The 27,848-nt window shown below is 40.8% G+C and overlaps 2 protein-coding genes across 2 annotated transcripts; both read right to left on the bottom strand.

The window, feature by feature from the left end:
* Nucleotides 1–4,372: 4,372 nt before the first annotated feature.
* acer1 (alkaline ceramidase 1) lies at nt 4,373–9,170 on the bottom strand. The gene is made up of 7 exons (XM_076727271.1): nt 9,138–9,170; nt 7,311–7,423; nt 6,995–7,109; nt 6,166–6,304; nt 4,954–5,091; nt 4,736–4,873; nt 4,373–4,550 (listed from the first exon to the last, which is right to left on the bottom strand). Exons 1-7 carry the CDS (start codon nt 9,142–9,144, stop codon nt 4,373–4,375), a joined length of 828 nt encoding a protein of 275 aa, XP_076583386.1. The 5' UTR covers nt 9,145–9,170.
* Nucleotides 9,171–10,524: 1,354 nt separating this feature from the next.
* Nucleotides 10,525–27,530, bottom strand: myo1f (myosin IF). Its single transcript, XM_076727098.1, has 28 exons — nt 27,326–27,530; nt 23,048–23,176; nt 21,442–21,531; nt 21,242–21,336; nt 20,993–21,080; nt 20,798–20,887; nt 20,028–20,159; nt 19,651–19,785; nt 19,083–19,215; nt 18,414–18,610; nt 18,180–18,260; nt 17,950–18,036; nt 17,748–17,834; nt 17,403–17,570; nt 17,022–17,107; nt 16,813–16,894; nt 16,554–16,660; nt 16,370–16,468; nt 16,094–16,238; nt 15,315–15,429; nt 15,058–15,227; nt 14,730–14,875; nt 13,649–13,795; nt 13,415–13,563; nt 13,182–13,244; nt 12,262–12,469; nt 11,473–11,633; nt 10,525–11,356 (listed from the first exon to the last, which is right to left on the bottom strand). The coding sequence occupies exons 1-28, from the start codon at nt 27,326–27,328 to the stop codon at nt 11,280–11,282; spliced, it is 3,270 nt and encodes a 1,089-aa protein (XP_076583213.1). The 5' UTR covers nt 27,329–27,530; the 3' UTR covers nt 10,525–11,279.
* Nucleotides 27,531–27,848: the final 318 nt, after the last annotated feature.

Consider the following 27,848-nt stretch of genomic DNA (forward strand, 5'->3'; position numbering starts at 1 on the left):
GTAGAGACACGAAGACATATTGCGATGTGCTACTTTCTGGACAACTGTAAATGTTCGTGGAGCATTGTTGCGTCGTGTGTTCAAATAAAGCTGTAGACTGAAACTGAACAGACTTAAGATACAAACAGTCGGTGAAATAATGGACATGCAGGTTACAGTTTATTTAGTCCTTTTGCAAAGGACTGACCATTAGTCAGTGGAGGTTGTTGACAGCCGGTTTTCCTGATACTTCCACCAAGATGATGATGGCAGAATTGTTAGTGAGCTTGATTTCATTAGTGAGCAAAGCATTCCTTACAGCTCTTCAGACCAAGAGCGTACAGGTGTCTGAGGAGCATGTTCTGTCCAGTCTGGGCGACACACTCTCCCAGAGCTTCGCAGAGTCTTTGGGGATTTCGGAAGAAGACTGGTCTAAAAGTTCAGACCACTTGTCAAGCTTAATAAGTCAAGAGGTCTCAGAAAATGTCAACTCTGCCCTCTCCACTTCTTGGAGTTCTGTAGAGTCTATACAATATCATCGGCTCACTCCCCCCAACCGACTAAACGTTATGGTTAATCATGCCTGCGAAATGTTGAAGACATTCAAGGGCAAGATTAAAATACTCTGCTCACGTCAAAAACGTAGACAGAGGTGGGGACACACCGATGATGACTTTGAGTCAGCCCAGGAAATAATTATAACCGAAGTGACTGATGTCGTGGAACCTCTTTTGAGTGACTTGTCAGACTCTCAGTATGAGTGGCTGCAATCTCAATCCTCTCAGGAGATTGAAGATGTTGCAAGTGACATTTGCCAAATGATTCATGAAACAGTCCAGACTACAGAGGAGACGGATACTGACGATCAAAGACCAGAAGTCAAGGAGAAGCTTGGGGAAAAGATCAAGTCTTTTTTTACAAAGAACATTGCTGTAGCGTTGATACATCGCATGGGGGCAAAGCTGAGGACCATGTTTTGCCGGAATGCTACAGCTGAAAGTAAGAAGTCAGTACAGTTACTCACAACTGCTGTTTCCTCTCTGCTTCAAAATGGGGAAAATGAAGAGGATGAAAATCAGGATTTGGTGATTCAGACTTTTGCCAGCTTTCCCGGAGATGAAGTCCTGACATACACTCAAAAGTTTGGTGATCTCTTCTACAGATACATCACAGATGGGATGAGGCCTAGGTTCATCTCACAAGTGATGAGGAGAACACATACGAGGGGAGTGGTTGTTCCTCAGTCACATTCCAGGGTACACGATGAGGTACAGATGAAAGTGCGGATGTTCCTGACACTGATGAGCTGGTGGCTGAACTCTCAGGCTGACAGCTTCAGTCAAAGGGTGACGCTTGCTTTACTGGACACTCAGTTACAGGAACTTGCTGACCAGAAGGCAACAGCACAGACAGAGAGAAACAAAATGTCTGTGCAGGTTCTCATGGAGAAGCTGTTCACACGGATCCTGAGGAAAGCAAACCTTGACTTGAATGGTGAAAACCCAGGGGACATCATTAGGCATCTGTCCGAAAGCACATGGACCAACATACAGGGTGCAGATATCAACAAGAAAATGTTTAAAAAGCTTGACGACGCCATCTTCAAGGACTTATGTAAGAAGTGGGGCAACATAGATCTGTTAGTGACTTCAATCAAGATGAAAGACCCAGACATCGAAAAATGTATTGCCTCCACTTTCAAGGATCACCTGATGGCACCACCAAAAAAACCCAGCATCTTCTCCAGGTGCTTCTGCTTTATGTGCAAAGTCAGCTGTAAGTTTTGTTGTGTTTTGCCGGATGATTAGGTGAAATGTGGTGATCATTTTGTTGGAAAAAAATATCTTTGGTCCTCTTTTTTCCTTCAAAATGAATGTAATAGAGCTTGTCCTCCTTCACATGCAGGTTACCTTCTCCACCACTGGCATCTGTCGAGGGACGGAGACCAGTGGAGCAGGGGGTTCCCTCGATGTGGAGCAGGACTGGAGCACGTATGGCCACCTCAGCAGTGTGACCTCATGGCGAGACAAATTCCTGATACTGAGCCTTTCTGGCTTTGTGTGTCATCTGATCCTTTTTACTCCAGGCGCTCCGGTTTATCCAGCTTTCTTCAAAACCATCCTGGAATTGGTTAGTTTGATGATAATAAATCAATAAATGAACAAATTAATAGATTAATAAATTAATATTTATATTTATATTGTAGGACAGGCTACAGTGACTATGTTGATCCTCCTTTGTTCCCGTGCAGGATGTATTAGGTGTTGCTAGATGTAGCGTCTCTATTGGTCAGTAAGCTTAGCGTGCACGCGCATGGGATGTGTGGTGAGGTCTCCCTACTGGAGTCTTCAGTTTGAAGAAGTTGTTGTTGAATGGTGCCTGCTGCTCACTGCATGGACAGGCAGACTCGCTGTTCTGTGCCCGAGCTAGGGACCACGACCCACCTCAGCAACACCTACCAATGCTATTGTTTACAGCTGTATGTTCTGTACTTACCAAGCAACTTCAGTAAAGTTCCTGAACGGATCTTCCTTGTTGTGTGAAATATTTCCCACCCACGCACATCCAGACGAAGGAGTTTCACTCCCGCAAGGGGTCAAAGCACAACAATATATAATTTGTGCTTATCTCTTATCTTTTGCTGCCAGAGCTGTAAATATTCAACTCAGGCTGAAGTTCTGCAGAGTCACATTCACTCATGGATTTCACTTGAGTAGAAAATACAAATAAACTCAGTTTTCAACAGTGTTTTTTCATCTAAGAATCGCTCACATCAGCATTAAAGTTCCTTTAAATAACTAACTTGTAAATAAGTTAGGGTAAGCAGTGTCAACATCAACCAATTCATTGTTTAAAAAAACCATTAACCTTCTGGAGCTCCCCTGCTCCAATATTAAGGCTAAATGGTTAGAAGGTCATTGTGACAATAACTTTGAAACAAAAATGTACAAGTTTAGATTTCATACAAAAGTTTCAACATCTGTAAATGACAGAGTGAAAGAAGGTATATGTTGATAAAGGTAATAAGTTATATCTTAACTCCACAGGTTGCTGCATTTATCCTACTCTGACTCAGCCTCTCTCAAAGAGATTACCGGGCCTTGGCAATGGGACAAGCCATCTGAAATTAGTGCCAACAGTGTGTTTTGTTTGTTACCTTTCTCTTTGTACTGGTTACTTTTTAAGATCTCATCACCCACAGGCCGTCACTATTGAACACTGAAGTGCAGAGAACACCTGTGTGCTTTTCTTTTTTGTGAAATATCTATTGTTCTATCTATTGTGTTCTTCAGGAAAGATCATGTGAATGGAGGCACAATGTACCTGAATATTCTCAAAACGTCACCAAAATCAAGAGCTTTTTCAACAAGAAGGCTTTTAACAGTTCAGAGATGAATCAGTCATACAACAGAAACAGATTTGCATATGATTGTTGCCATTAGATACAGAAATGCACTTTAGATTCATGCCTCAGAGGACCTGAATGACACTGAATGAGAAACAGACCTGATAATTATCTGAAATTAGTAGTTATATGTTACTGAAATGTTAGAAACATCCTCAGAGACTACAGCACCTTTAATTCTAACATGTCACTACACCGACAATTTGAACTTTATTAAGGTGGTATTTGTTCAGAAGACATCAAACTATCCCTGTGAGTAGAATGTATAGCTGGAAAACTATCCAGATACTTTAAAACTCCAGCACATTTCACTGTAGTGCTTCACTCAAAGAATGACTGAGAGTAGCTGTTTTTTCTGAAGAAAAACAACCGCTTCATCATAAGAAAACATATCAGTATATTCCACCATGTACAGAATCAAATGTGTATTCATACATTGAAAATAAATAAATCCAAAAAACACACGCTTAACGGTCAAAAACAAACTCTCTGAAAATACACACAATAACACTTATTTTCTCAGTCATTCAGTGCCTACGTAGATATAAATATCTGTATGTGTGTGTGTATTAATCTATAAGATAAAAAAAAAATCTGTCATCAATTTGACCCCATAATTAAAGGGTATATTTAAGTATACTATATTCAAGCTTGATAAAAAGATGAGAAATACATATTTTCTGTCTATAATCCTTGTTATTGGTGTAAAATGTGGAAAGATTATAAGAATGCGTCTGGGCTCAGACGGAAAACAAAAACAGAATGAAAACTGATGTGGTCAGAAACTCTACATTAATATAATGAATAATTTTGGGCCTGATACGCCCATCCATGGTGTAAACAATCCTTTCCCTGGATAAATTTAGTTGTTGTGTAGAAGTACTCTCTGTATTAAATGAATGTCGATCAATTTAGGAGTGATAGCAGATCAGTTTTGTATTGCAGTGCATTAATGTTCTGATAAAGTTAAAAATGACTTCAACTGTATTAGCACCGTTTCTGTGTTTTGGTCGAGCCCTTTAAGACAATGTGAGGTAATCCAACAGCCCATTTATCACACGGCCAGTACTGCAATCCAGGCAGTGAGTACGGTATCTCATAGTTGGCATCCAGGTAAGCTATCAGGGTGGTGCCATAGGCCACAGCTATCACGATCAGAATGTGCCTGAGGATACAGATAAAGGAGATCAATGTACATGAGCATGTCCTGGAAAGAAGCAACCCTGTTTCCAAAAAAATTACATGTGTATACTACCTAGGAAAGGAACCTATAGGAAAGGAAAGGAAAGGAGTGGAAAGGGAAGGAAAGGAAAGGAAAAGAAAAGAAAAAGGAAGTAAGGCAGGACTTACCAGATACCGTGCAGGTAGCAGAAGTTAAGCCTCTGCCAGAAGCTACAGCCAAAACGGTCACTAATCCAGCAGGAGATGGCGAGCCCCCACAGAGCCACCGACAGCTTGGCCAGTCGCAGAACCTTCTGGTCAGTGCAGCTGAGAAAGAGAGCAAACCAGTCACCATAACAAATCAAAACTGCACCAGAAACGGTTACAGATGACCATAGTGTTCATACCATCTGATCTCGGCAACCAGAACATAAAGCATGTGCAGGCCGAAGCAGTTCAAAGCGTAGGCGTTGGCTGTAGGTTTGACAAATGATGACGCTGTGCTGATGACAGTAACCACCGCGACCAGAACTGAAAATGTGGACCTGATGGTAAACAGACAGAGAAAGAAAAAGGCATTTAATACACTGTTAACATAAAACAAATATTAATTCTAGCCAATTTAAAGCAGAGCTACTCAGCTGTTCTGCTTTACTGTATTTTTATGAAACGTTTCTCAGTACGTCGTATCCAGTGACTGTGTTGAACTAATCTGCGGTGTGCTGGATCATGTTAGCCAATGTTAGCCTGCCAAGTCCCATGATGATTCATGTCAAATGCAAACACGACATTTTGTATGGTTTTAGGTGTTGATAAAGCAAGTTAGAGCAAATGTTACCCAACACACTGTCAGATAGCTGAGCTGCTGATGAGGTTTGTATGTTTGATGAGCAGAGGTGAGCTGCAGGCAAGTGGTGGAGGAGTGGGTGGAGGTAGAAGAGGGTCAGTTTAGATGCGCACACATGACTACATGAAGGCATGAAGAGTTACATTTAAGCCAAAGCAAGGCATGAAGGGAAAAAAGTTATAAATATGTTATTTTGATTAACAGAGGGAACTTTTAGTGCTTTATTCAATGACTGTGGAGTCCCTTCAAACAGAGGCTCTGACCCCTGACTTCTGGGGCCACTGGGCCTGTACCTGAGAGGTCTTCAGTAATCCATCCATGTTCAGCACGACCAACCCTTTACTTTGAACAATCAACATGGGGCTATTAAGACAGGGCTGTGGCAATCTTTTCAGGTGATAATCAAAACAAAATTAATCTTTCCCACGCCTTGTGGTTAAATATTTACACAGGTCAGGTGGAGCTCCAGTCTTTCACAATAGTGAGAGCCCCTCTCTCTCACATTCAGGTGAAGACAACAGCATCATATTGTGTCTTTGTGACAAAGACTCCAGTTGGGGCTGTCAGACAGGCTCCTCAGCCAGCACAGCTTAGGTTTCAGAATGCTGTGCCTTGGAAATGTCAGTCTGTCATTGTTTTTTTTTTTTTTTTTTTTTTTTTTCTTGGAGTCCTCAGTAACACATGGAGAAATAAATTACCACTGATTAAAGACAAACAAATACTTTGGACTAACTCATGTGTTCTTGGGTTGACTGCTGTAAGGTTGCTTTACCTGTCTTTTACAAAAGAAGGGAAGAGCCTGCGGGGGAACCAGACGGCATATGCCACTGCCAGCACCCACAGGATAGACAGCTCATCCAACATCTGGCCAACAAAACTAAGTGTCATGTGGAAGTACGCCGAGAAGAGCCCTGCGAAAACAGAGAGCTGTCTTTTTAATGTGAAACAATCCATGTTATATTACAGAAGACAAAATATATGGGGGCCAAAGGAAAGCAGCTGAGGGGGAAGAGGGACACATATAATGAATGTAAAGTCAAAAATGACCAGAATGGGAAATATTTTATTACAATATTATTCACATTTGATACACTGGAACCACTGAATTTTTGCCATTTAAGTCTTTGAAAAATTACTGAAATGAGTAATTGATTGTCGGATTACTTTTCTGTTGTTGTCTAACAATCTGCTAAGAAATGAACTACTGCAGCTCTAGTTGGAAGCAGACTGCTTTGTTTTAATATCTCATAAATCCCAAAGTTAGGGAAGCACCATCATACAAGAGTCCAACAACTTTCTGCTTTCTACCACAATGCTGGTGTTCCTCAGGGCTCCATTTTGGGATCACTTGTACTCTGCAAGTATACAACAATGTTCAGTCTGTGTGTACAGGATGTGGACTGACAACGCAGTGATTTATGCTCATGGCTCACCATAACAACTGATTCATGGCTTCCTCATTCACATGTCAGTGTAAAGAAAACAGACTTTTCTTGAGATTCAAACTAGAGAACCTCAATATTGATTCATGTGCATAAGATGGTGACACAGTTAGATATGAACATGAAATCCACAAATAAAGAAAAAACAGAGAGACTGACCCACAAATATCATCATGATCCAGACCGAGTGAATTGCGAGGTTCCTCTCTTTGGCATAAGGATGCAGAAGGTAGAGCATGATGGGAGATATAATGAAGAAAATAAAGCTGCTCATCTGCAGGGAAAACACCATCAATCAATCAATCAATCAATCAATCAACCAAAATCTCTTTTGTCTGTGAGATCAGACATTTATTTCTTATTCAAAAAGAAAAAAAAATACAAAGCAGTTTGATTATAAATACTATTCCGCTGGCAAATGGTTCATGAGTTAAGTATTGACATAAATGCGGCCATGTGGAAAAGTACAACTTACAGTGTTGAAATACTCCACTACATGTTCAGAGTGTTTGTAGTTGTCTTCACACCAGTCGATTTCTGAACTCTCATATGAGAAAACTCCTGCCATCTTTTCACTGGAATAGACACCTGTCAGACAGAGAGAGGGGAACAACCAGTCACACCAAGAGCGCACCTGCTGATTTAAGGACCTTTGTAGCAGCTGTTCCCACATCAGATACAACACAACTTATTCCAAAGAAGTTGGGGTGCTGTGTGAATATATATTATATATAAATATATATTACTATTGAATATATGTCAGAAAGGATGAGCAAGTTATCACATCATTTTGTGTTTTACAGCTTTTCTGGTATCAAGCTTGTCGGTGTAAATCCAGGAAGTTTGACAGAGTACTTGTATAGGTCGTATATGGAAATCTGTTTCCAGTCCCTGGTGAGGTGTATTTAGATTTGTATTCAAATGTAGCTCTACACACTTTCTCAGAACCTTCATGATAGTCATTTAAAGGTACAGTATGCAGGATTTTACTAGAAAGATTGCATAAAAAGTAATCTGTCTCAATCATCACTTGTGAGTGTGTGGCAGTGTATTTATCCGCATTCTGCCTGTGTATTTTTATTTTACCATGAACATTTCTGGGCTACAACCTCTCTGTTCCGAGGAGTAACGGAAAGGGATAAACATACCATAACAGTCACATAATTTGTTTGGTCGAGTGTTTGATTAAAGAGCAACCTCAATAAACTAAAATAGGGACGAAGTAAAATAACAAGAGATAAACTCATTATTTGATGTTCGGTACTTTCATCAAGTTTGGGGACTTTTCAGAGATAGATTAAGAACCGTTGGGTCGAAATAGAAGCAGGGGCCAAAATATTCTGTCCATTACTATTAGTATGCATAAAGGTCCAGAAACACTGCATACGTGCACTTTCTGAATCTTTCATTAGACCCTCCACTCCAAATAAGACTGACAACTTCCATCCCACACCACAGAAGACATCACACAGATGTTTTCACAGGCTTCTCTTTATGACATGTCAAAGTGTAAAACTTAATTACTTTACAGCCCTGGTACTACACACTTCTACATGTAGTCAGTCAACAGTGAGGAAATACTGCACTGTGCCAGCATTACAAGAATGAGCAATTCTACCAACTATCACGCAATGTTTCATTGCATGATTGATGAACATTCTGTAGTTAATTAACATTCAGATGTTCAGATATAACACACCTCTCAAAACACCATGGCAGATTCAAAATGATACCACAAATACAACTTCACTAAAAATGCTTAACATAGGAATGATATACAGTCGAGTTTCTAATATTCTGTCCTCCTAAAATATTAATAAAAGTGCAGTAAAAGTTCTAAACACCTATCAGTGTAATGTAGTCCAGTACAACATCACATTTAACTATGACATCAGTGATAAACACATCATTAAATTTACACATTTCAGACAAACTCACTAAAATACTAAAAATCACAAATATCATATAGGCAGGATTTACGGTAGGGATGCTGAATTGAACTGCAGTAGATTGTACAGGTGTCCTTAATAAAGAGGCCAGTGAGTGTAAAAAGCAGATACTACAGTGTAAATACTGTCAACAAGTGAGAAACGCGAAACACCCTATTGATCACCAGACACGCGCTCAGTCACCGTCAGGAATAACAACAGGAATATTCTCGTGACATCATGTTAAAGGTATGACAGTTTCACACCTGTTCTACTGGAAAGAGCCACGAAAGTCTAATAAAAAAATTAAATAACTACATGAAAACAAATCAAAATACCTCGTGGTGCAGGTATCAGAAAGGACCAGGGCTTACCTCCCATACTGTCCCAGCCTCAAATCCGTCGGCTCTGCTCTGCTCCAGGTGGTACAACAGGTGGATTTGTCGGGGCGGAGCGTTGAAACGACACGAGACTGTTACGTCACTAATGATCACGCTGAGCGGTTTCCATCTCTGGGCCAGTGTGTCACCAGTGTGTCTGCATACTAACTGTGAAAACACTGCTTGACAAAAGTTCACGGTGAGGTGAAAAGGTGCTTTGAAATCCAGTGAGAACACTGTGAAGCGGATCCTGAACGCCACATACAGTCAGCTGGAGGGTTTGAGCGTCACAAGCAGAAGAAACTGATGATAGCAACACGTGTTACAGGTATCGGCTGAATTTCAGTGCGTTTTCAGTGCGTAACCCCAGGTCTTCTCTCGAAAAGAGGCCCAACCGGTCCATCCGCACTCATTTCACTTTCAAAATAAAAGCACGAGCAGGTGTCGTGGTGGTGGTGGTGGTGGTGGTGGTGTGTGTGTGTGTGTGTGTGTGTGTGTGTGTGTGTGTGTGTGTTAATTCAATTTAATCAAAAGCTGCATACATGTACTACAAATGCAGAGTGGTAGAAGTATTTATGTATAAAGGTAGTAAAGCGAAATTGAGGTAAGCTTATCTAAAAGTACATCTGTAGCTTAGACTACCAAATGTAAAAGTCCTCAGTATGTAAACAAACAGTTTTCTGTGTCATTAATAATCAGCTATACTTTTGATTGGACAATAGGGAAGAAGTACTTTGATCAATTACTTAAATGAAAGTAGCAATATCACAGTGTAAAAATACTCTGTTACAAGTAAAATAAAAAAAATTCTACTCATGTTAAAGTACATAAAGATGAACTGAAAATGTACCTAAAGTACCAAAAGTAAAAGTATATATTATTTAGAATGGCCCATTTTAAAATAATATGTTATCATACCGTATTATTGATTATTGAATGAATTAATGTGTGTCTGTCTCAAACGTTGCAACTGTGAATGTGGATCTTTTATTTTTACGCTACTGGGTAATGCAGTAAAATGACCTCACTACTACATGTTTTTTCCATTTTTAAGGTAACTTAATTGAAATGTGCCATTTAAACACTTGTCTCTGTTTACCATGTGAACGTTTCAGTAAAACTGATTTAAAAAGGACCAAGACAATTTTAAAAAATCAGTGCTGAAAGTCTTTATTTTTCTCTTCTCATTCATATACAAAAACAAGTATTGATTGACTGCGAGGGAATTACATTATTTTACAGAATCAACCACAAATTTAAAGACAGAAATAAACAGTTTTAAAATGTAAATGAATACGACCCCTCTTTTTGTTTTGCTATTCAGAAATCTTTTATAAATTATTGATGACACAAACCAGTGCAAAAGACCTTGAGGTAAAACTATGAAAATATTTTTCTCTTTATTGAAGTGGAAAAAAAAACTACCAACAATGATATTAGTAAGAATCCATGAATAGAAAATCATTTTTCTAAGTAAGATCAAAATATTGTCTCTGTCAATGTCAACTTTGATTCATCTGAAGCAGGTTTATTACAGTGCACATGTAACAGTCAAGATCACTGCATATTGAATACATTTTCAAATATCTATCATTACTTGATTTCTATGCTGTTGTCTTGATCAAGAATACTGAGCAGTATTATGGGACATTGCTCTGGAGAACTCTTCAGAAAAAATAAACACTGTACACAAAGCGATGCAGCATTTTCAGGTCACTTTTCCATTAAGGCTGTAATATTAGCCTTGACTAACGGCTCAAAGACAGGTACTGTGGGAGCACGGGCGAAGTTAATCATTTTGTTGCTATGTCGCTCAGAATAGGATGGTCTGAGACAACAACAGAGGAGTAACCTGAGCAGCTCTTTGCAGTGGATCTGTGTTTTAATGATCATGACCATAACAGTGATGTCTCCTGTGCTCTGTGCATTCAGCACCATGCCAAACAACTGACAGGTGGCTCAGATGTCAGGGAGGTCCACCCTTAAACAGCTCTGTTTCCAGTATGGATGAAAATGTTCCGTGCAACCATGAACAATTAACAGGCAGTGTCTTAGCGAAGAGTGTGTGCTGCTTTCAACAAAATACACAACAGACGCAGAGTCCAAGACAGTCCAGCAGGACAGATCGAGTCCTGTTCAAATCTTTTCCACATAGTTACCGGGGAAGAGACCTTCCCTTCCTCGGATCCTGCCAGTCCACCAGCCTGATGGATCTGTAGAGAAAAGAAGCGGGAAGAAATATCATCGACCACTGTAGGACATCAAATCTATTGGATGAATTCATTTAGAGCCTAATGAATGTTGATTTTGGACTCTCTCATCAACACACCTTCATTGACGAGATCAAACACGTCATTGACCTCAAAGCTGATCTCGTCTGTGTCCTGGCCGGTGTACTGATATAACGCCCGGCAGCGGGGGCCCTGGGGTCGAGGCTGTGGTTTAGGAGCAGGAGGAGGTCGCTGACTGATGCTCCTTTTCCTTTGCTTCCTGTAACAGAAATGACAGAAGGGATAAAAGGAGCTACTGATGAGAGGGACACATACACCTCCGAGGCTAAATGGCCAGACAGGTAGAATTTAACCCCAGACAGCATTTTCAGGCTGTATATATCTTCACTTCATCATTTTTTAAACTTTAAGTGCAGCACACAGAGAGCTGAGCTGTGCCAGTCCACGGCTGTATTAAGAGAGTTTATCCTAAATTCACGGGCTAGTCATGTGGCACCAGAGAGGCACCAGAGATTACAGGTAAACTTGGTGGGAAGATGAACTTTGGGAGAGCGTGGGTGCTTATAATTACAAAAAAAACCAACAAATATAATGGTGTGTTGTGTGCTGGGAGGCTGACATTTACTCCAAATTAGTTTGTTTCTTTACAGAGAGCAATGGCACAGCAGGTAGCCAGGAGATGGCATTAGGCCTTCAGCTCTCTATAAACAGGATTATCTCGCTCACTTTAGAATTCATTTTTTTGCTTGCTCAGCGAGTATCGAGCCTCACCTTGACATGCCTTGAAAACTCAATAAGCCTGAATGCCAAGATTCTTAGTGATTAATCAGCTCCACCCACACATGCTGTCCTTCCCTTTTCTTGTGTCATAAGGGCATCTTTCTTACCCTGACATGCCCTGGTCAGGCACATTAAGGAAGTCCATGTTCCCCTGGTTGTGTTGGTTGTGAGCTGGGACTCGGGGGGCTCTCTGGGAGCCCAGTTTCGGCAGGGCTGCGCTGGGTGGCCGGCCCTGTTTCTGCGGGGAGGAATACGTGATATCTGACCGTTGATTGGGAGGGCCTCTGGAAAACTGGGCAGCGCCGTTCTGGTGCACTGAGGAGAGAGAAAGTGGAATAAAAGTAAAGATAAAACAGAATCAGTCTCCGGATTTCTGCACAGCTGCTGCTGAATGAAAACCTTGCAAAAATAAGACTCAGATATTAGCTTAAAAGTCCAGTTTTTAAATTAGAAATACGTCAAAAAAAAAAAAAAAAAAAAAAAAAAAAAAAACTTCACTGCAAGTACACTGCAAGTCCTGACTCAAAATTTTACTAGTACGGACATACATGCACCAAAATGTATTTGAAGTATCAAAAGTAAAAGTACTCTTCAGGCAGGCAGAATGATCCCAGTGTTGTATTATATTACTGGGGTGTTACTGCTAATGCATTGATGTGTACGTATGCAACCGCTGTGCTGTAGCTGGTCGAGGTCAAGCTAATTTCTACTACTTTATGTACTGTTGTTAGAATACATGATATTGTATCAGTTTTGTATGTAAACCCTTGCTCTGTATAGCAACTAATAACTACAGTGGCAACATAAATGTAGTGGGGTGAAAAGTACAATATTTGAATATGATAGTGGAGTTGGAGTATAAAGTAAGATAAAGAATAAAGTATCTAAAAAGTGCACTTTACTACAGTAGTTTAGAGGATATTTTTGAGTCTAAAGGGTCACATAATTTTAGTAAGAAAAACAGATAATATGCTGAATATAACAGACAAAAAGGAGGAGTTACAGTGAGGTCAAAATGTGACTTTACCTCTGCTGGCGACATTATTTCTCCCTCCACCATGAGACTGTGGAGCACTCTTCCTGGTTGGCTCTGAGGACACACATGCTTAGTTTCAATAAAACTCATGGAAACCAGAAAAGTATAGTGTCACATTTTCATCTTTGTAATCTTTTTTCGTTTTTGTGTGTATGAAATGTGCTCATTTTTTCTCGCTCCTTCTTATTTAAGGATGTTCTGTGTCATTATTTCTTTTAACTTACTGGAGGACTTGGGTAGACCTTGCCCTATTGTGACAGTGAGGGTCTTCCCTCCAGGTTTGAGCTGGGCCATGTCCCCTTGCCCCATCTGAAACACCACCACCCTGGAGCCTCCTCCACCCCAGCCCTCCTTCTTCACCCTGAACTCTAGCCTGAGAGGGAAGGAAGTGAGTTAGAGGTTTGTGTATGCGAGTTTCTGTGTAAATGTGGTGTGTGTGAGTGCGTAGCTTCCTCTACCTGTCAGCGAAGGAGATTGTCAGTTTTCTCTTGGTCACATCCTCAAAGCGTTTCAAGAGCAGGCTTAGGAACTCTGTCTTAAAGTTGGACTCCAGCAGACTGTCGTACTGGGACTCGTGCAGGATGAAGAAATCATCCTGTCTTGTACTGAAGGGAAAAACAGACCATTAAGAGCTGCAAAGGCAAGACAAAAAGGAAACTAGAAAAGCTTACATTTTCTAAATAACATATATTCCATTGCTGAAACACTGAAACACTTCCACTGTCTTCACATGTTGAGTTTGGAACTTTTTCAGTGTGTTTCAACGGTTGTGATGGCTGATTCTTAAGATGTAAAAGCTGCATAAGCTGTACCTGAAGTCAAAATGGCAATACTAGGTTTCATTTTAAGTGTAATGGCAAAACAAAGGTGAAGTCTCAGTTCACATGGAAGTCTTAAAAGTGGAAAACGTAAAGTAAAAATACTCACTACACTACAAAAATACTCATTACAGGTAAAAGCACTGCATTTAAAATCCTGCTGAAGTTAACGTCAAGAAGTATTATTAGCTAAAAATAAAAGGACTCATTTTGCACAAAAAATGGCCTTTCTCACTAATATTTAAAAAAAAATTCTATAATTTAATAGAATTTTTTGCAGCATTTTATTGTTGCAGTTGGTTGACGTGGAGCCAGTTTTAATTACTTTACACACAGTTAGCTAGTTTTGGCCTGTGGTTCCCAACTGAGGGGTTGGGCCCATCCAAAGAACTGTTTCAGTATTGCACTCTTTTCTTGGGATTTGAATTAACTAGTTATCTTGTTAGCGCTGAATAAAAGCATCAGAAAAATGCAAATGTAAATCAGCATATTCGTGTTTCTGAAACTGGCCCTGAAATGCCACTTTCTCGGCTGACAAAGCAATAAGACCAAATTGTGGAATATGTTCATTTGTTATATTTGCTCTTACTGCAACATTTCTCATAGAGAGGCTATTGACCGTCAAGGACAGCCAGTTCTTGTATTTTCCACCATCGTATCAACCACAAATGTCACTGTTAGCAGGGGAAGCTGTTGTATCTCTTGTAAACTGGAGACCTACCTGAGAGAAACGCCAGTGATGCTTCCGAACTCCAGTTTTCGTTTCAGCACCTCCTTTATTTGTCCTTTCTCAGGTCCTTTCTTCACCTTCTCTCGACCAATCAGATAGATGCCCTTCGGGGTCAAGATCAGATCTCTCTTGATGGACTAAGAGAAAAAAAAAGAAGTGAGAACTGTGAGCAATGCCAAAAAGGAGAAGAAGAATGAGTGGCGCTGGGGAAGCGGTAAGATTTGTGATACATTTCTGATCACACATCTGTAACATCAGTAACTTTGTCGTTGGTCAAGTTTAATGAAACTGAACATAACGATGTTTCATGGCGCTTCACCTTGAACCTGCGATCAAACTTGTTGACGGAATCAGCGAAGTCAACCCGTTCCCTCTTGGCCAGGAACTGTCGCAGCTCGGGCCTCTGCTCCAGGCCGAGGTAGTCTCCCACAAAGTTTCTGTTGATGCTGTTTTTCCTCCGCTCCTTGGAGTTGTACAGGATGTCTGAGGCTGTGTTGCAAGGATGGAAAAACATTTAGAATCATAACTCCAAGCGTGCACTTTAGTAGGAGCAATATTTTGGTCTTTGGAACTCACCCTCCTCTCTCATCTGTTCATACTTCTTCTTCGCGATGAATCTCCTCCAGGATTTCTGAATGATCCTGGCAAAAGTGTCAAACTTCCTCTCCCTCATCTCCTCAAGCAGGAAAAGCTATGGAGCAACCAACGAGAGGGAGGAGAGGAAGGAGTTTACATTTACCCTTTGTGTCAAGATACATGTCATTTGTATGGTATCACAGTAAAAGTTTCTTTGTTAAATGAACCTCCTCTCACAGGAATACATCAGCACATTTCAAGTTCTTCAGACTGTAACATTATTATACATGCAGATCAATATCAGTAAGAGGAAGTTTTCAGACCCTTGGCCACTTGGAGGCAGCAGAAACAAGCTGTCATTGACATATCATCACCATCATCAAGTATAAAAACTGTGCTTCAGAGAAAAATGGCCCCTGTGAGTTGGTGTATTAATGTTTCAGCTGTAAAGGTGAAGCTAGTTTTAAATGCAGTTTATGCTGTTAAGTAGATTTATCTGTAACAATGCAATGTGTCTTAGAAGCTCATCATATGTTTTAATTTGTAATGTGCTAGTGACTACAACAGTGCATTGCAGTAAAAAGTACATTTCCTTCTGAACTGTAGTTTAGTGGAAGTATATAGTAGCATAAAATGGAAATACTCAAGTAAAGTACAAGTAACTCAAATGTGCACGTAAGTACTTCAAGTACTTAAGTACATGTACTTAATTACATTCCACCACTGATTAGTACAGATGCAAATTCAATCCAGACTGAAATATATGAAAAGTTTGTTACCGATTCAGGGTTCTTGACAAAGACCTTGGTGCGTCCCATCTGGTACTGGTCGTTATCCATGTTGACAGACCGGAGGAGGTGCAGGACCCCCTGCTGCTCTGGACCCCTCCAATATGGCCACGTCTCAGCTGTCAGAATGGCATACCTGGACACAACAAGTGCACACATATAGCAGCCAGAAGTCACTTTCAGAGTGTGTTTGAGCTGCATTGCTCTTTCAGGCCAAACCAAGGAAATGGATGCTTCCTTTCAAGAAGCGTGCAGGGTTAAACTTACCTCATCATAAACTTATTGAAGGCTCTGCGGTATGCAAACCCAGCCCTTCTTACACGTATGTTTTCCCGCAGTCCCAGGTATTCAACCTGATGCTTAACCCTAAAAACAGACAGAATAGCACCATTCATTAAGAGGAGTTACTACATGTTTGAGTGTAAACGTCTGCCACAGTGAGGACGCTGACCTGCTCTCCTCCCAGTCTTTCGGCCTTTTTGTCTCATTAGGTTTGATGCAGCGGATATAGTGCGGAGTGCACTTCATCAGCGTGTTCACCAGATCATTAGCTTGTCTCTGCCAGAAAAAACAGTGAGTGATCAAGACGTTGTTCCAAACCGAATGCTATCTTCATTCTGCTTTATGCATTCAAACTAAGGGGACAAAAAGAAAGGTGCATTGATCGAAAGGCCCTTTAGTTCATGGCTACTCTCACTTTGAACTCTCACCTTGATCTTTGAGCCAGCTGTGGTTGGCCTGCTTTTCTTTTCTGTGTTCAGGCTTTCAGGGAACAAACTCTGGATGAAGTTACTGTAGAAACAATTTCGAGGGTTTTTTATTCACCGCATTTCTTTTCTCAACATGTCATGCTGTGTGTGTGTGTGTGTGTGTGTGTGTGTGTGTGTGTGAAAACATCATATAGGTGCAAGAGACTTACTATTCGCTGCTTTGCATGAGCTCAATGAGGTCAGGGAAAAGCACGTCCCTGTTCCTCTCACAGAAGCCGTTGATATCATATGACACCTGATAAGACAACAGGTGTTGAAACCGCTGTGTAAACCTACTAAACATGCAAATGTCACTGAGTAGAGAGCACCGTCAGGTTATTTGCTATATTTGCTGTAAGGCATTCATGCAACAACAAACATGTTTTCTTCTGCATGGTGTGACTAAACCCACAATCATAACACACATCTGCCAACAAGCAGTAGAATCAGCAACTCTACTGTTTAAAATGAATAAAATACAATATTCTTGTCAAAGTAGTAGTAGTATTTCTGCTACAGGAGAGTCCATTTGACAGCTTTCATGCTCCTACCTTGCCAGCGTAGTGATGTATGACAAATCCAGAGTTCCAGCTGTTGAAATGCTCGTGCGTTCCCACAGCAGCATGCAGTTTCTGCAGCAGAGTGCCATCTGCACCTTCTCCTTTGGCATGCATGGTGGCACAAACATCGTCCAGCACACTCATTATACCAGGAGGGTTCTGCACAGAGGGGATGGTGTTGATGAAGAAAAAAGACCCACAATGCAAATCTACAATATAAGAGATACTGTTTGATGTTAAATAGATAATAAAAGAACAATGCTGACTGTGCCTGGTAAACCCTGTATGTATGTATGTGTTGGTTTATTGGTTAAGGTGATGCAATTATGAGCTTACCAATTTATTTTCAATGAGGTCACACACAATCTTGTTGTTGAAATACTCAATGGGCGTCCACTTGATGCCCTCCTGAACGTACTCTTCCTGAGAGAAAATTAAAAGAGAATACTGACTTGAATACGTTTCAGGATTTGAAATATTCACAACCACATTCTGACTAAATTATACAGAGAATGACAATAAATTTCAGTGCAGCTACCTGCTCAGCCTTCAGAGTCAGTTCAATAAAGATCTGTTGCAGTTTCTCGTTGACAAAGTTGATACAGAACTGTTCAAAGCCATTTCTCTGCCGGGGGAGAACACAATCTAGTCAATATCAGATTATTATCACAGTAAATCACATTTTGTTGCGCTGCACGGTCTGTAAAACAAAACTCCTATTTTACCGACTGCGTATAAAAATTTCAAGTAAGTTATATGAGGACTAACCTGGAATATCTCAAAGCCGTAAATGTCAAGTACTCCGATACTGAATTCTTCATGTGGTTTTTGGATGGCTTTATTTATGGCCTGGAAAAGACAGAGAGGGTGTAGACATAAGGGAAATGTAAAATACAAATGCATTTATGTGAACTTGTGTAGTCATTTCAGTTGGACAAAATCAGGATTTCCTCATTTCATTTAATCTAATTTTGTCACTACTGCGTTAAACAGTTTGAATACCTCCACCAGGTAGTCAAAGAGTCGTGCATAGAGGGCTTTGGCCAGGGCGTCTCGTGTGTAAGTGGCCTGCTCCTGGTTCAGGGTCACATTAATAGACTCAGACTTCCCTCCCCACTTTGAGTCCATCTTCCGGCTGGTCAGCTTGTCCTTCAGACGGTTGGGGTCAATGCCCAGCAGATAGGCGGGGAAGGCAAGCACTGGAAAAGCAAAGTTGTATTTCAAATCAACACAAATGTACCAATTATGTGAACATGAGGCTTATGATAAAGATTCAGATATGTTCCACATCAAGACTGAATGTGTACAGACTGCCTGAGAAAATATCTTCCTGCTGTAAATGTAGATCAAATGTAGCTGAATAAAGTCTGCAGAAGCTCAAATTGTACAATTCTAGGGGATGGGATGGTAAAATTGCCACCTGTGGACGTAAACACCAATTATCTTGAGCAGCAAACAAAGGAGAAGATAAATAAGGTAGTACTGACGTGCACAGATTCTATCAACTAGCAGGGTGTTTGCCATGGGACTGCTTTGCCATGGTGACCTCCAATTTACTAAACCCCTTGGGGAAAAAATGAGCAATTTTATAGTACATGCCAGGTGGGAGTGTGTGCACATGCATGGTGTGAATGCTTGTGTGTCTGGTGTATGTGAATGGGTCTCACTCACAGTCCGTGCTCTCCACCTGCCCATAGTTGCCTGCTTCTATGAAGCTGATGTTCCCCAGGTGGAGGATGCCTGCTACAATCTGCAGCACCTGAGTCTGGATGTCACCTGAGATCCCAATCACCTGCATGGCTTCCTGGAGACCACAGCACAAAAGCAAACAGTGAGGGCAGCAATTTGTTGCAGTTCAACCAACTAGCATGGGCAAGATTCATTGCAAATATTATAATAAATGAATAGATATATTTTCTTTTGACATGCAGTTTTTACTTCCTGTTCTATTAAGCTGTAATGCACTATTTTCTACATCAAAACACTTCAGAGTAAACTAGGAAAGGAAGGCAACTTCCCCTGGGCCCCAGACCCCCATCAGGACCACCAAAATCCCCATATCTATATATCCCTCTATAAGAAAGACGCACTGGTTAGAAGGAAATCAGAAAGAAATAGCACATTTTGTATTTATTTTTTTCTTTCTTATTCAATGAATGATCACAGTGCCCCCACAAGTTAGCTTGCGACCCCTCGGAGGGATCCCGAGCCTCTGCTGGGAACCACTGCTGACCCGTACCATAGTCTCATGGAAGTCTTTGCTGTCATTGGTCCCATCCACCTTGTAAGTCCCAGACTGGTTGAGGTAGTAATAGTAGTCTGGGGTCATGATGCCAAGACCCTCTTTCTGCTGATCGTTGGCGCCCTCTATCAGCTGGAAGACAACATTGCAGGTAACAGAACAGTTAAACATGAATATCTGGAGCAGTGCCTTCCACAGTGGGCACCCATAAAAAAACTAAAAAAAAAAAAAAAAAATTTAAAAATTGTTCAGTTTCGTCCAAATCTAGTTGACTAAATAAATTGTGAGTCATGATTGGACAGTACAGCGAGCTCCTTTTAAGGCGGCTGTGACTGATCTGTGATGATCTGTGGATGTCTCCATCAGCCTCTGACCTGATAGTAAATGTGGAAGTTCCTCTCGCTCTCATTCTGGCTCACCACCCTCGACTTTTCTAGCAGGAAGTTTGATATTTTGCCACCGTCTGGCTCGCCTCCTCTGCTGAACTGAATCTCAAAGTATTTCCCCTGGTAGACACAAAAATCGGAGTCAGCAATCAGAGGTGACAAACAAGCTGTCAACAGATGAATCTCAACGGGTACAGGGTGAACAGAAGGATTCATCCTCATTGTGCACTCAACCCGACACAATACTAAAGCCTTAATAAACATTAGAAACAAGTGAATAAAGACGTGTTTCATAAGTAAGTCTCATGAATCAGAATCTGCCTGGGCTAGAGGATAGCCAGCATACATCTAAGTACAATGACTCATGCACAAAATGTTGCATCAAAGGATGACAGAAGCTTGACTTGAAAACTGACATCTTGCACATTGCTGCATACTTCCATGTTAATGTGGTTTTAGAGGTGTGAAATTAGAGCTTCAGGACCCCACTGATGAGAAACGACAGGGGATGCAATGAAATGTCTCGTTGTGAGCACCAAACCAACACTTCAGCTGAAACAATGCTTCTGCTTTGCATTGTCAAAGTCTAATATTTGATATAACCTCTTACCCAATCATTAGAGCTGACAATTTATCAATTAATCAATGAAAAGATTGACTGAATTTTAATCAGCAGCTATTTTAAGCTTTTCTGTTGTGAGGATTTGCATATTGCTCATTTTTATGTGAGCAGGTGTTAAAGTAAAGATTATACTCACAAAACGACTAGAGTTGTTGTTGCGGACGGTCTTGGCGTTACCAAAAGCCTCCAGCAGAGGATTTGACTGTAGGATGATTTCTTTTACGTGCTGCAACATACAGACACAGAGACAGTCTGAGACACAACAAAAACACCTTCATACCACACTGCAGGAAAATAAATAGTGTCTTGAGTCATTGCCTGCTGTCTCTACCTGAACTTTCGTTCCTCCCCCTGATACTTTGGAAATGTAACCCATGATGTATTTGGCTGCCACCGTCTTTCCAGCACCACTCTCACCACTACCGCAACACCATGATAAAGAGGACACGCCACAAAACAGCACAATATTACTCAAACGACACCAGCACACACAGGACATGCTGCATTACAAATTGACCAGTCAGTCTATCATAAGATGCAAAAGGAAAAGACTGAGAAGAAAAACAGCTGCTGTGATCACCTAATGATGACACACTGATTCTCTCCATCAATCATCATGTTTCTGTACATGTTATCAGTCAAGGCGTAGATGTGGGGTGGATTCTCATATTGGGCCTACAGAGACAAATAGAAAGTGGAGTATAGAACAACAGTTTGAACCAAAAATTTACGGACAAATTTACAGACATTGTTGATAAAGTGTTGAAGAATGTTACTCACAGCTCCTTGGTAAAGTTCGATCTCTCTGTCAGTGAAATAGGGCATCTGCTTGAACGGGTTAACTGATATTAGTACAGGGCCGATGTACGTCTGAGCAGTCAAGTCAAGGAGTGTGATGGGAAAATATGTGACTAATGTATGCACTGAGTGAGACTGACAGCTAACAGAGCAGACAAACCAAATATCAGAACATAGCTAAAGAAGCAGAACGCTAACCCTCTTTACACAATTAAATTAATCAGTCAAAGAGACACAATCTCTGACGGTAATCCAGCTTCTGCTTTGTGGTGTTATGGCATGTTTTGGTACTCCTTTATTATCAAGTGTGCTAAGAAAGCATCTACGGGTTGACTGTAATAACTTCCTTAATGGATAAGAAATTAATTATCCATTAGCAAATCATTATCTGGGGACACCAAGGTCATGACTTTGGTATTTCTGGTTTGAAATGTGAAGGTTGTGAAATTTCCATTCTGTGACTGACAGGTACATAATATGTGCTCAACGGTCTTTACATTTGACCATCTTTATTCTGAAGTCTACAGCCATACTAGCAGCTCTGTGAGGTTTTACTTGCACAGCAGTGCTCACAATGCTAACATGCTGATGCTAAGCAGGTATACTATCTTAGTTTAACGCCAAACACCAGGTACAGCTGATGGGAATGCCATTAGTTGTGCTGGCACTGGTCTAGAGAGTCTGGCAATACCAGGTTAATAAGTTGCAGATTACCCCTGGTGTCTGGTCAAACTTCTCTGTGTTGGTGGGGGAATTACTGAAGTCATGACTTCAGTATTTCTAAAAATCTTTGCCACAGCCTGACCATTATATCAAGGTTGAACAGTCCATACTTCCTAATAACTGTGATAAAAGATCTCCCTAAAAAGTTATTGCATGTCATGCAAGACTGACACCAACCACAGAGATCTTTCAGTTCATGTCAGCTTACTACCTGGAAATTTAATTCTGTCTTTGCAGGAAATGGCTGATTTCTAGTCAATGGTTAGTACAGATTTCTATTATCCACTATTAGTCATCCTGACAACGTACAAATCCTTGGACTTATTGCTTATTGCTGGCTTGTTGCACACGAGGTGACGTCAGCTGAGTGCAGATTTGATGTGAATTTCTTTTCCTGATTCTAAATATGGCTTTCTAGTTCAGCTGTGCTCTCAGAAGACGGAAGTGAGCTTTTGAGTCACTCAGTGAATGCAGAAGAGGAAGAGTGAAATCATTGAATCTATGCCCTTATATGTTTGTTTGATTGTTGAACTGTGTATTGGTGCTTTGGTCAGCATATTCACGTGTTTGAGGTGGGGATGGATGGGTGAGTGTGGCAGTGTAGGAATAAGTGTAACACTGACTGTGGTAGGAAATGTGTTTGACAAAAACTGTAGAGGGTACACTGAGCTGATGACACACTCACGTTCTTGACACATAATGGCTAAACTTCCTGTCCTACAGGCATCATATTTCCTGCCCACAAAGATCTAAACAACACTCTAAGCTTGTGTCAAAGCTGTCAAAGCTTCCTAATGTCCATGCAGTGAAATTGCTGGAATTCTGGACTTTGAAAACAAAATAACACACTAATAAAAAAGGATACAAAGATGTAGTCGTCCATGTATCGTTTCTTGAGGTTTTCCACAATGGCGTCCTCGGTGATCTTGGACAGCAGGACCATGTCGTCCACTCCACTCTGCTTGACATTTTGACTCTGCCAGTGGTACTTAGCCTGAATCAGACACCAGAGAGAGAAAGAAAGAAGTTGGCATGTCTTAAATACTTTAAAGGGGCACAGCACTGAGGATGAGGAGTGATACTCAGCCTGTGAAAGCAGTTGTGCAATGTCTTCTGTGGCTCTGGAAGAATATTTTGTTTAAATAAAAAATCAGCTTAGGTTTGGACACCTCAAAAAGCCTGTGTTACCAGCTCAGGGCACAGACTTTGAATGACAGGAGAATTTAATGGGCAAGGGCTGCTCAAACAAATCCAGACTGTTTTGGGGCTTGATCTATGTTTGAGACTAAGAGTCATGACGTCAGGCTCTGCTGGTTCGATTTTCATTATTTTGTGAGGAAAGAAAGAAAGAAAGAAACGAACAAACAAGAGAAAGGAACTAAGAAACAATATAGAAACAAACATACAAAGAGCATGGAACAAAATGAATAAAGACACAAAGAATAAATGAACACTTAAGACAGCAAACAAACAAGCAAACAGGAAGAAGGACAGGAAGAAAGAAAATGAAGGACACTGTAGAATGTAGAGTACTATTATGTGGGTCTCTAAAGAAGTCAGTAAATGACAAAGACAGGTTCAGCATCAGTAAAGAGGTGTTTGAAGAACATAACCCACTGTGGTTGCCATTACAGGAAGCTGGGGCTGGTTGCCGAGCAACAGGTCACAGATGAGATGAGCTCATTTTCTAACTTGGACATTTTAGAGAAGCACCTCCAAAGTCGTACACAGAACCTGATCATAACATGGTGATAAAACAACAAAGACGGCTTTAACTTCATGAATGTTGTGTTGTGAAACGATGTCTGTGTTTTCTGAAATTAAGAGTGCGTCAGACAGACCATAGGTTTCTGATGGCAAGTTCTTAGAGAGCTCTGAGGTGAACTCATCTCCTGCGTCTTGGTTTTCCCTAAAAGACGCTGGTCTGTTTGATGTGTGAAGTCTAACAGGTCTTGTCATTGGCATGGTGGCTGCGCTGTGGTCTGGACCTATGACATACAGCTAGAAGCTTACAGGTGTGCTTCACGCATGTACTTTGGACCAACACTCGTCAGCAAAGAAAATAAAGGAGAGAGCTGCAGATCAGAACGAACCTTTAAACTCCTGTTTGATTTTAGCGTAGGTGTTGTTAGCCTCATAGCCATCCACCACCAATGATCATCATTACTCTCAGAGAAGTCCCTTCCAGCTTTATATGTCGGCAATTTATTTTCCCTTTTTTGCACCAAACCTAATTGAAACTTTTCGACAACACTGACATGAAACCACAAATTTCCTTATAAAATGACCTAATAGGAAAAAAATCTTATATTCTGCCAAGCATGGATGTTAGAGTCTCAACTTACAAACACCTGGGTTTTTTTCCTGGAAGACAGTCTGTCTTTTAACATCACGTTGAGAGATTATGGTAATATTTTATAAATGCTTAAAAAAGTTGGTTTATCTTCCTTATACAACTGCTGAATAAAGCATCAGCACATGTTTGTTTATCAGTCCATATTACAGAAACTGCCTCCTCTCTACTGACTTTACTTGAAATGACACCTGTCATTCTTGAGCCTGTGCTGTCTTTGGTGAATGTGGTGTGACAGTTTTTGCACCCTCATCATGGTGTGAGCTACAGTCACCTGAAACTAGATTATGAATTAAAAGGTAAAATGAAATACAGTTTTAAGGCAATGTGAACAAAAGATGTCTTCATATTTCAGTAAAAGACATGCCATGCACTGTAACTTTAATAAAGTGTTGGCCTAAGCGGACATATAATAAACACTGTATGAGACATGTTGTGTCATTCAGAGTGTATTTCTGTTTCTGAATTTAAATGCACTCAAGCGGAAAACTCAGACGGAAGTCATGAGTGTCAAATTAAAACCCAAGAAACTAAAAGAAGCAAAGCGATCAGTCTGTTATAAATGTTCTGTTTATCTTTGGAGCCGCTGTGGCTCACGAGGTAGAGCAGTTTGTCCACCGTCAGAAGGTCAGTGGTTCGGTTCTGCCTCTTTACAACACATGGCTGTGGCATGTGTTGTAAAGCATTTTTAATGGTCAAAAGTAGACTAGAAAAGTGCTACACATGCAGTCCATTTACTTTGTCACGGCTCCGTCTGTCAGTGTTAAGTTACAGAGAATGTGCTCTTCTCTCAGTACTTTATGACTGACTTTACTGTCTGTGGCTCACGCCAAAAGCCCACTGGCATTTACTGAAAATACAAATCTTTAAAAACAGGCCACACATATTACGTAGTTTGATTTTAAAAAAAGAAGGCTAAATAATTTCCTAACAGCTGGAAGCTGTGATTTTTCATAAACATAACTTAAACATGGGTAAATAGTATATTTGCTAAGGATTATTTTCAGCAGTGGATTAATCCACATTTGAGCATTTACAGCAGCAGGATGGTGAATGTGGGACTGCCTTAAAATAAAATACAGCACGAACATTCATCAGAACAAAGAAATATATCACCTTGTGGAGCCATGTGTATCGTTGATGGTTTAAAAGGTTTTTTGGACACAGAAAATGTGATGAACCACCACTTCACCTGTCAGTGAAAATGGCTCATTGACGTTATATCACCAGCTGAACATCACAACAGGCCACCATTAATGTCAGAATGTGATAATGACAGAAATGTGAAGCGTCACATGAAGGGAATTTTAGCCCTGTTTAGTGCAGGAGTTTGCCTTTATTCAACCCAAACCGCCAATGTACCATTTGTTAGCTGTAAGCTAGCCAGCAGCGGATGCACTGACCATCTGTGACAGTGTGTCTGTGTGAGTTTGAGTTCAGCCTCAACTGAACTGAGAACTCACCAGAACCTCTGGTTCTTTCTGTTATTTCCCTCCAATCTGTATTATTTTCTCTCAGCTGTGTACGACTGAAACACATTTATAAACCCCCTGAATACGAACAATTTTACACTTATGTTGAAACGTTTTCAACACACACGGACAAGTTCAGTCTTTCCACTGACTTTGTGTTGGTTCATTCGCTTTATGTCCTGTCTGAATACACAGCTGGAACTGAGCTGCACAAATAAATATTATCATCATGATTAGCTGTGCTGACTTTTCCAAAGGCGGTCAGGATCAAATTCTTACACATGCAACACAAAGATGACTGCATCTGAGCATGTCAGTCATATTTAAATGGACAGAGTGCAGATTTTCAGGGGCAGACCTCTGACACCTTTGCCTGCTTCTGACTCTTATTTTGAAAGAATGAAGCCAAATGATTACAGTGGAAAAACACATTTAAGAGATTTTAAAGACTTCTGTCGGTGTGCTATGACTACGACCGTTAGACTGTGTGAGCTTGGATGTATGAGGACCAGTCTGAGTGTGAGGAGGAAGTGTTGTGACAGAAACTACAGGCCTCTCCTGTAGTCCACTTCCCCCTCTCGCTCCCCATCTCTGCCTCTTGTGAAACGCTACAAACTTTGTACATGCTACCGGTTCTCTTCCTGCAACTGCCTGCAGAACTCTGAGGGTGGGGATGCCGTTTTCAACACTGCATGAAAGAAATCTGATAGACTCAGATTACAGTGCAGCTCAAAAAACTCACAGTATGTTCAAAATAATGTGTTCTTCTGCTTTTTGTACCGCGAACACCACATTTTACATCAGTTTCGTGTCCTGCAGACACTTGAAATCTGAATTTATAGCTCAAGTCCACAAATCAAAGTACAGAATAATGCAACCAATGCATTTCACTGCCTTGCTCTAGTGTGAATCAAATCAATTGTCCTGTGAAAGAGGAAGCTCACTCTGCCGCTGCTGCTGCTGCTGCTGCTGCTGCTGTGAAGGAGCTGGATTTTCCTGTAGAGACGCCGTTTTAAGATACACTATCACATCCGTCATCATGTCAAAACTAACATGAATGTACCCCTTTTAAGACCAGTCAAATGGAAACTACTGAACTCAGTTAATCATGAGCTGTTGCCACTTTTACAAGCAGAAAACTGTCTTTTAAAATACTGTTTTGGAAACAAAGCATCAAGAATCAAAGTGTGTGAGAGCATCTTAAATCTATATGAATGACAGAATACAAAAACATACTGTAAGCACTAGTTTCAGTGTACACACACGTTACAGCTGTCTGAAGGAGTGAGAGACAGAAAATGAAGGTGTGGTACCGTACCATTGTTCCAGTGGGCCTCTCCTCCTCAGGTGTCCACCGTCCAGTGAGTGTGTGTTTGTGTGTGCGTGCGTGTGTGTGTGTGTATGTGTCGTTAAAATCCACAGGTTGACCTCCTCAGACCGCCGCCATCACACAGCTGGATGTCCAGAGCAGCCAGCAGCCTACAAGACATCTACTGCAATAATTCAGACCTACTTCCTCATACTCCCACAGATACGGTGCGTGAAACAAGAACTGCTCGAAGATTGCATGCACACACACACACACACACACACACACACAGATACACACTGATGCACACACTCACGACGCAAAGTTGCAGTTACTTCTGTATTTCTGTCATATTCAAAGTCATCGCAGCGAAAATGAAATAATGACCAAACAGGCTGATGGCAGAGTCAGCAGATCCAAAGGTTAACAGCACAATTAGTCAGTCCAATTCATCTTGCCAACAGCAGACGAGTGTTGATGGCAACAACAACCGTAAAGTGATAATTATCTTCAATCTGCTGCCAAATGATGG

This window comes from Chaetodon auriga, chromosome 3 (genome assembly GCF_051107435.1).
Source record: "Chaetodon auriga isolate fChaAug3 chromosome 3, fChaAug3.hap1, whole genome shotgun sequence".
In the NCBI taxonomy this organism is placed as follows: domain Eukaryota; kingdom Metazoa; phylum Chordata; class Actinopteri; order Chaetodontiformes; family Chaetodontidae; genus Chaetodon; species Chaetodon auriga.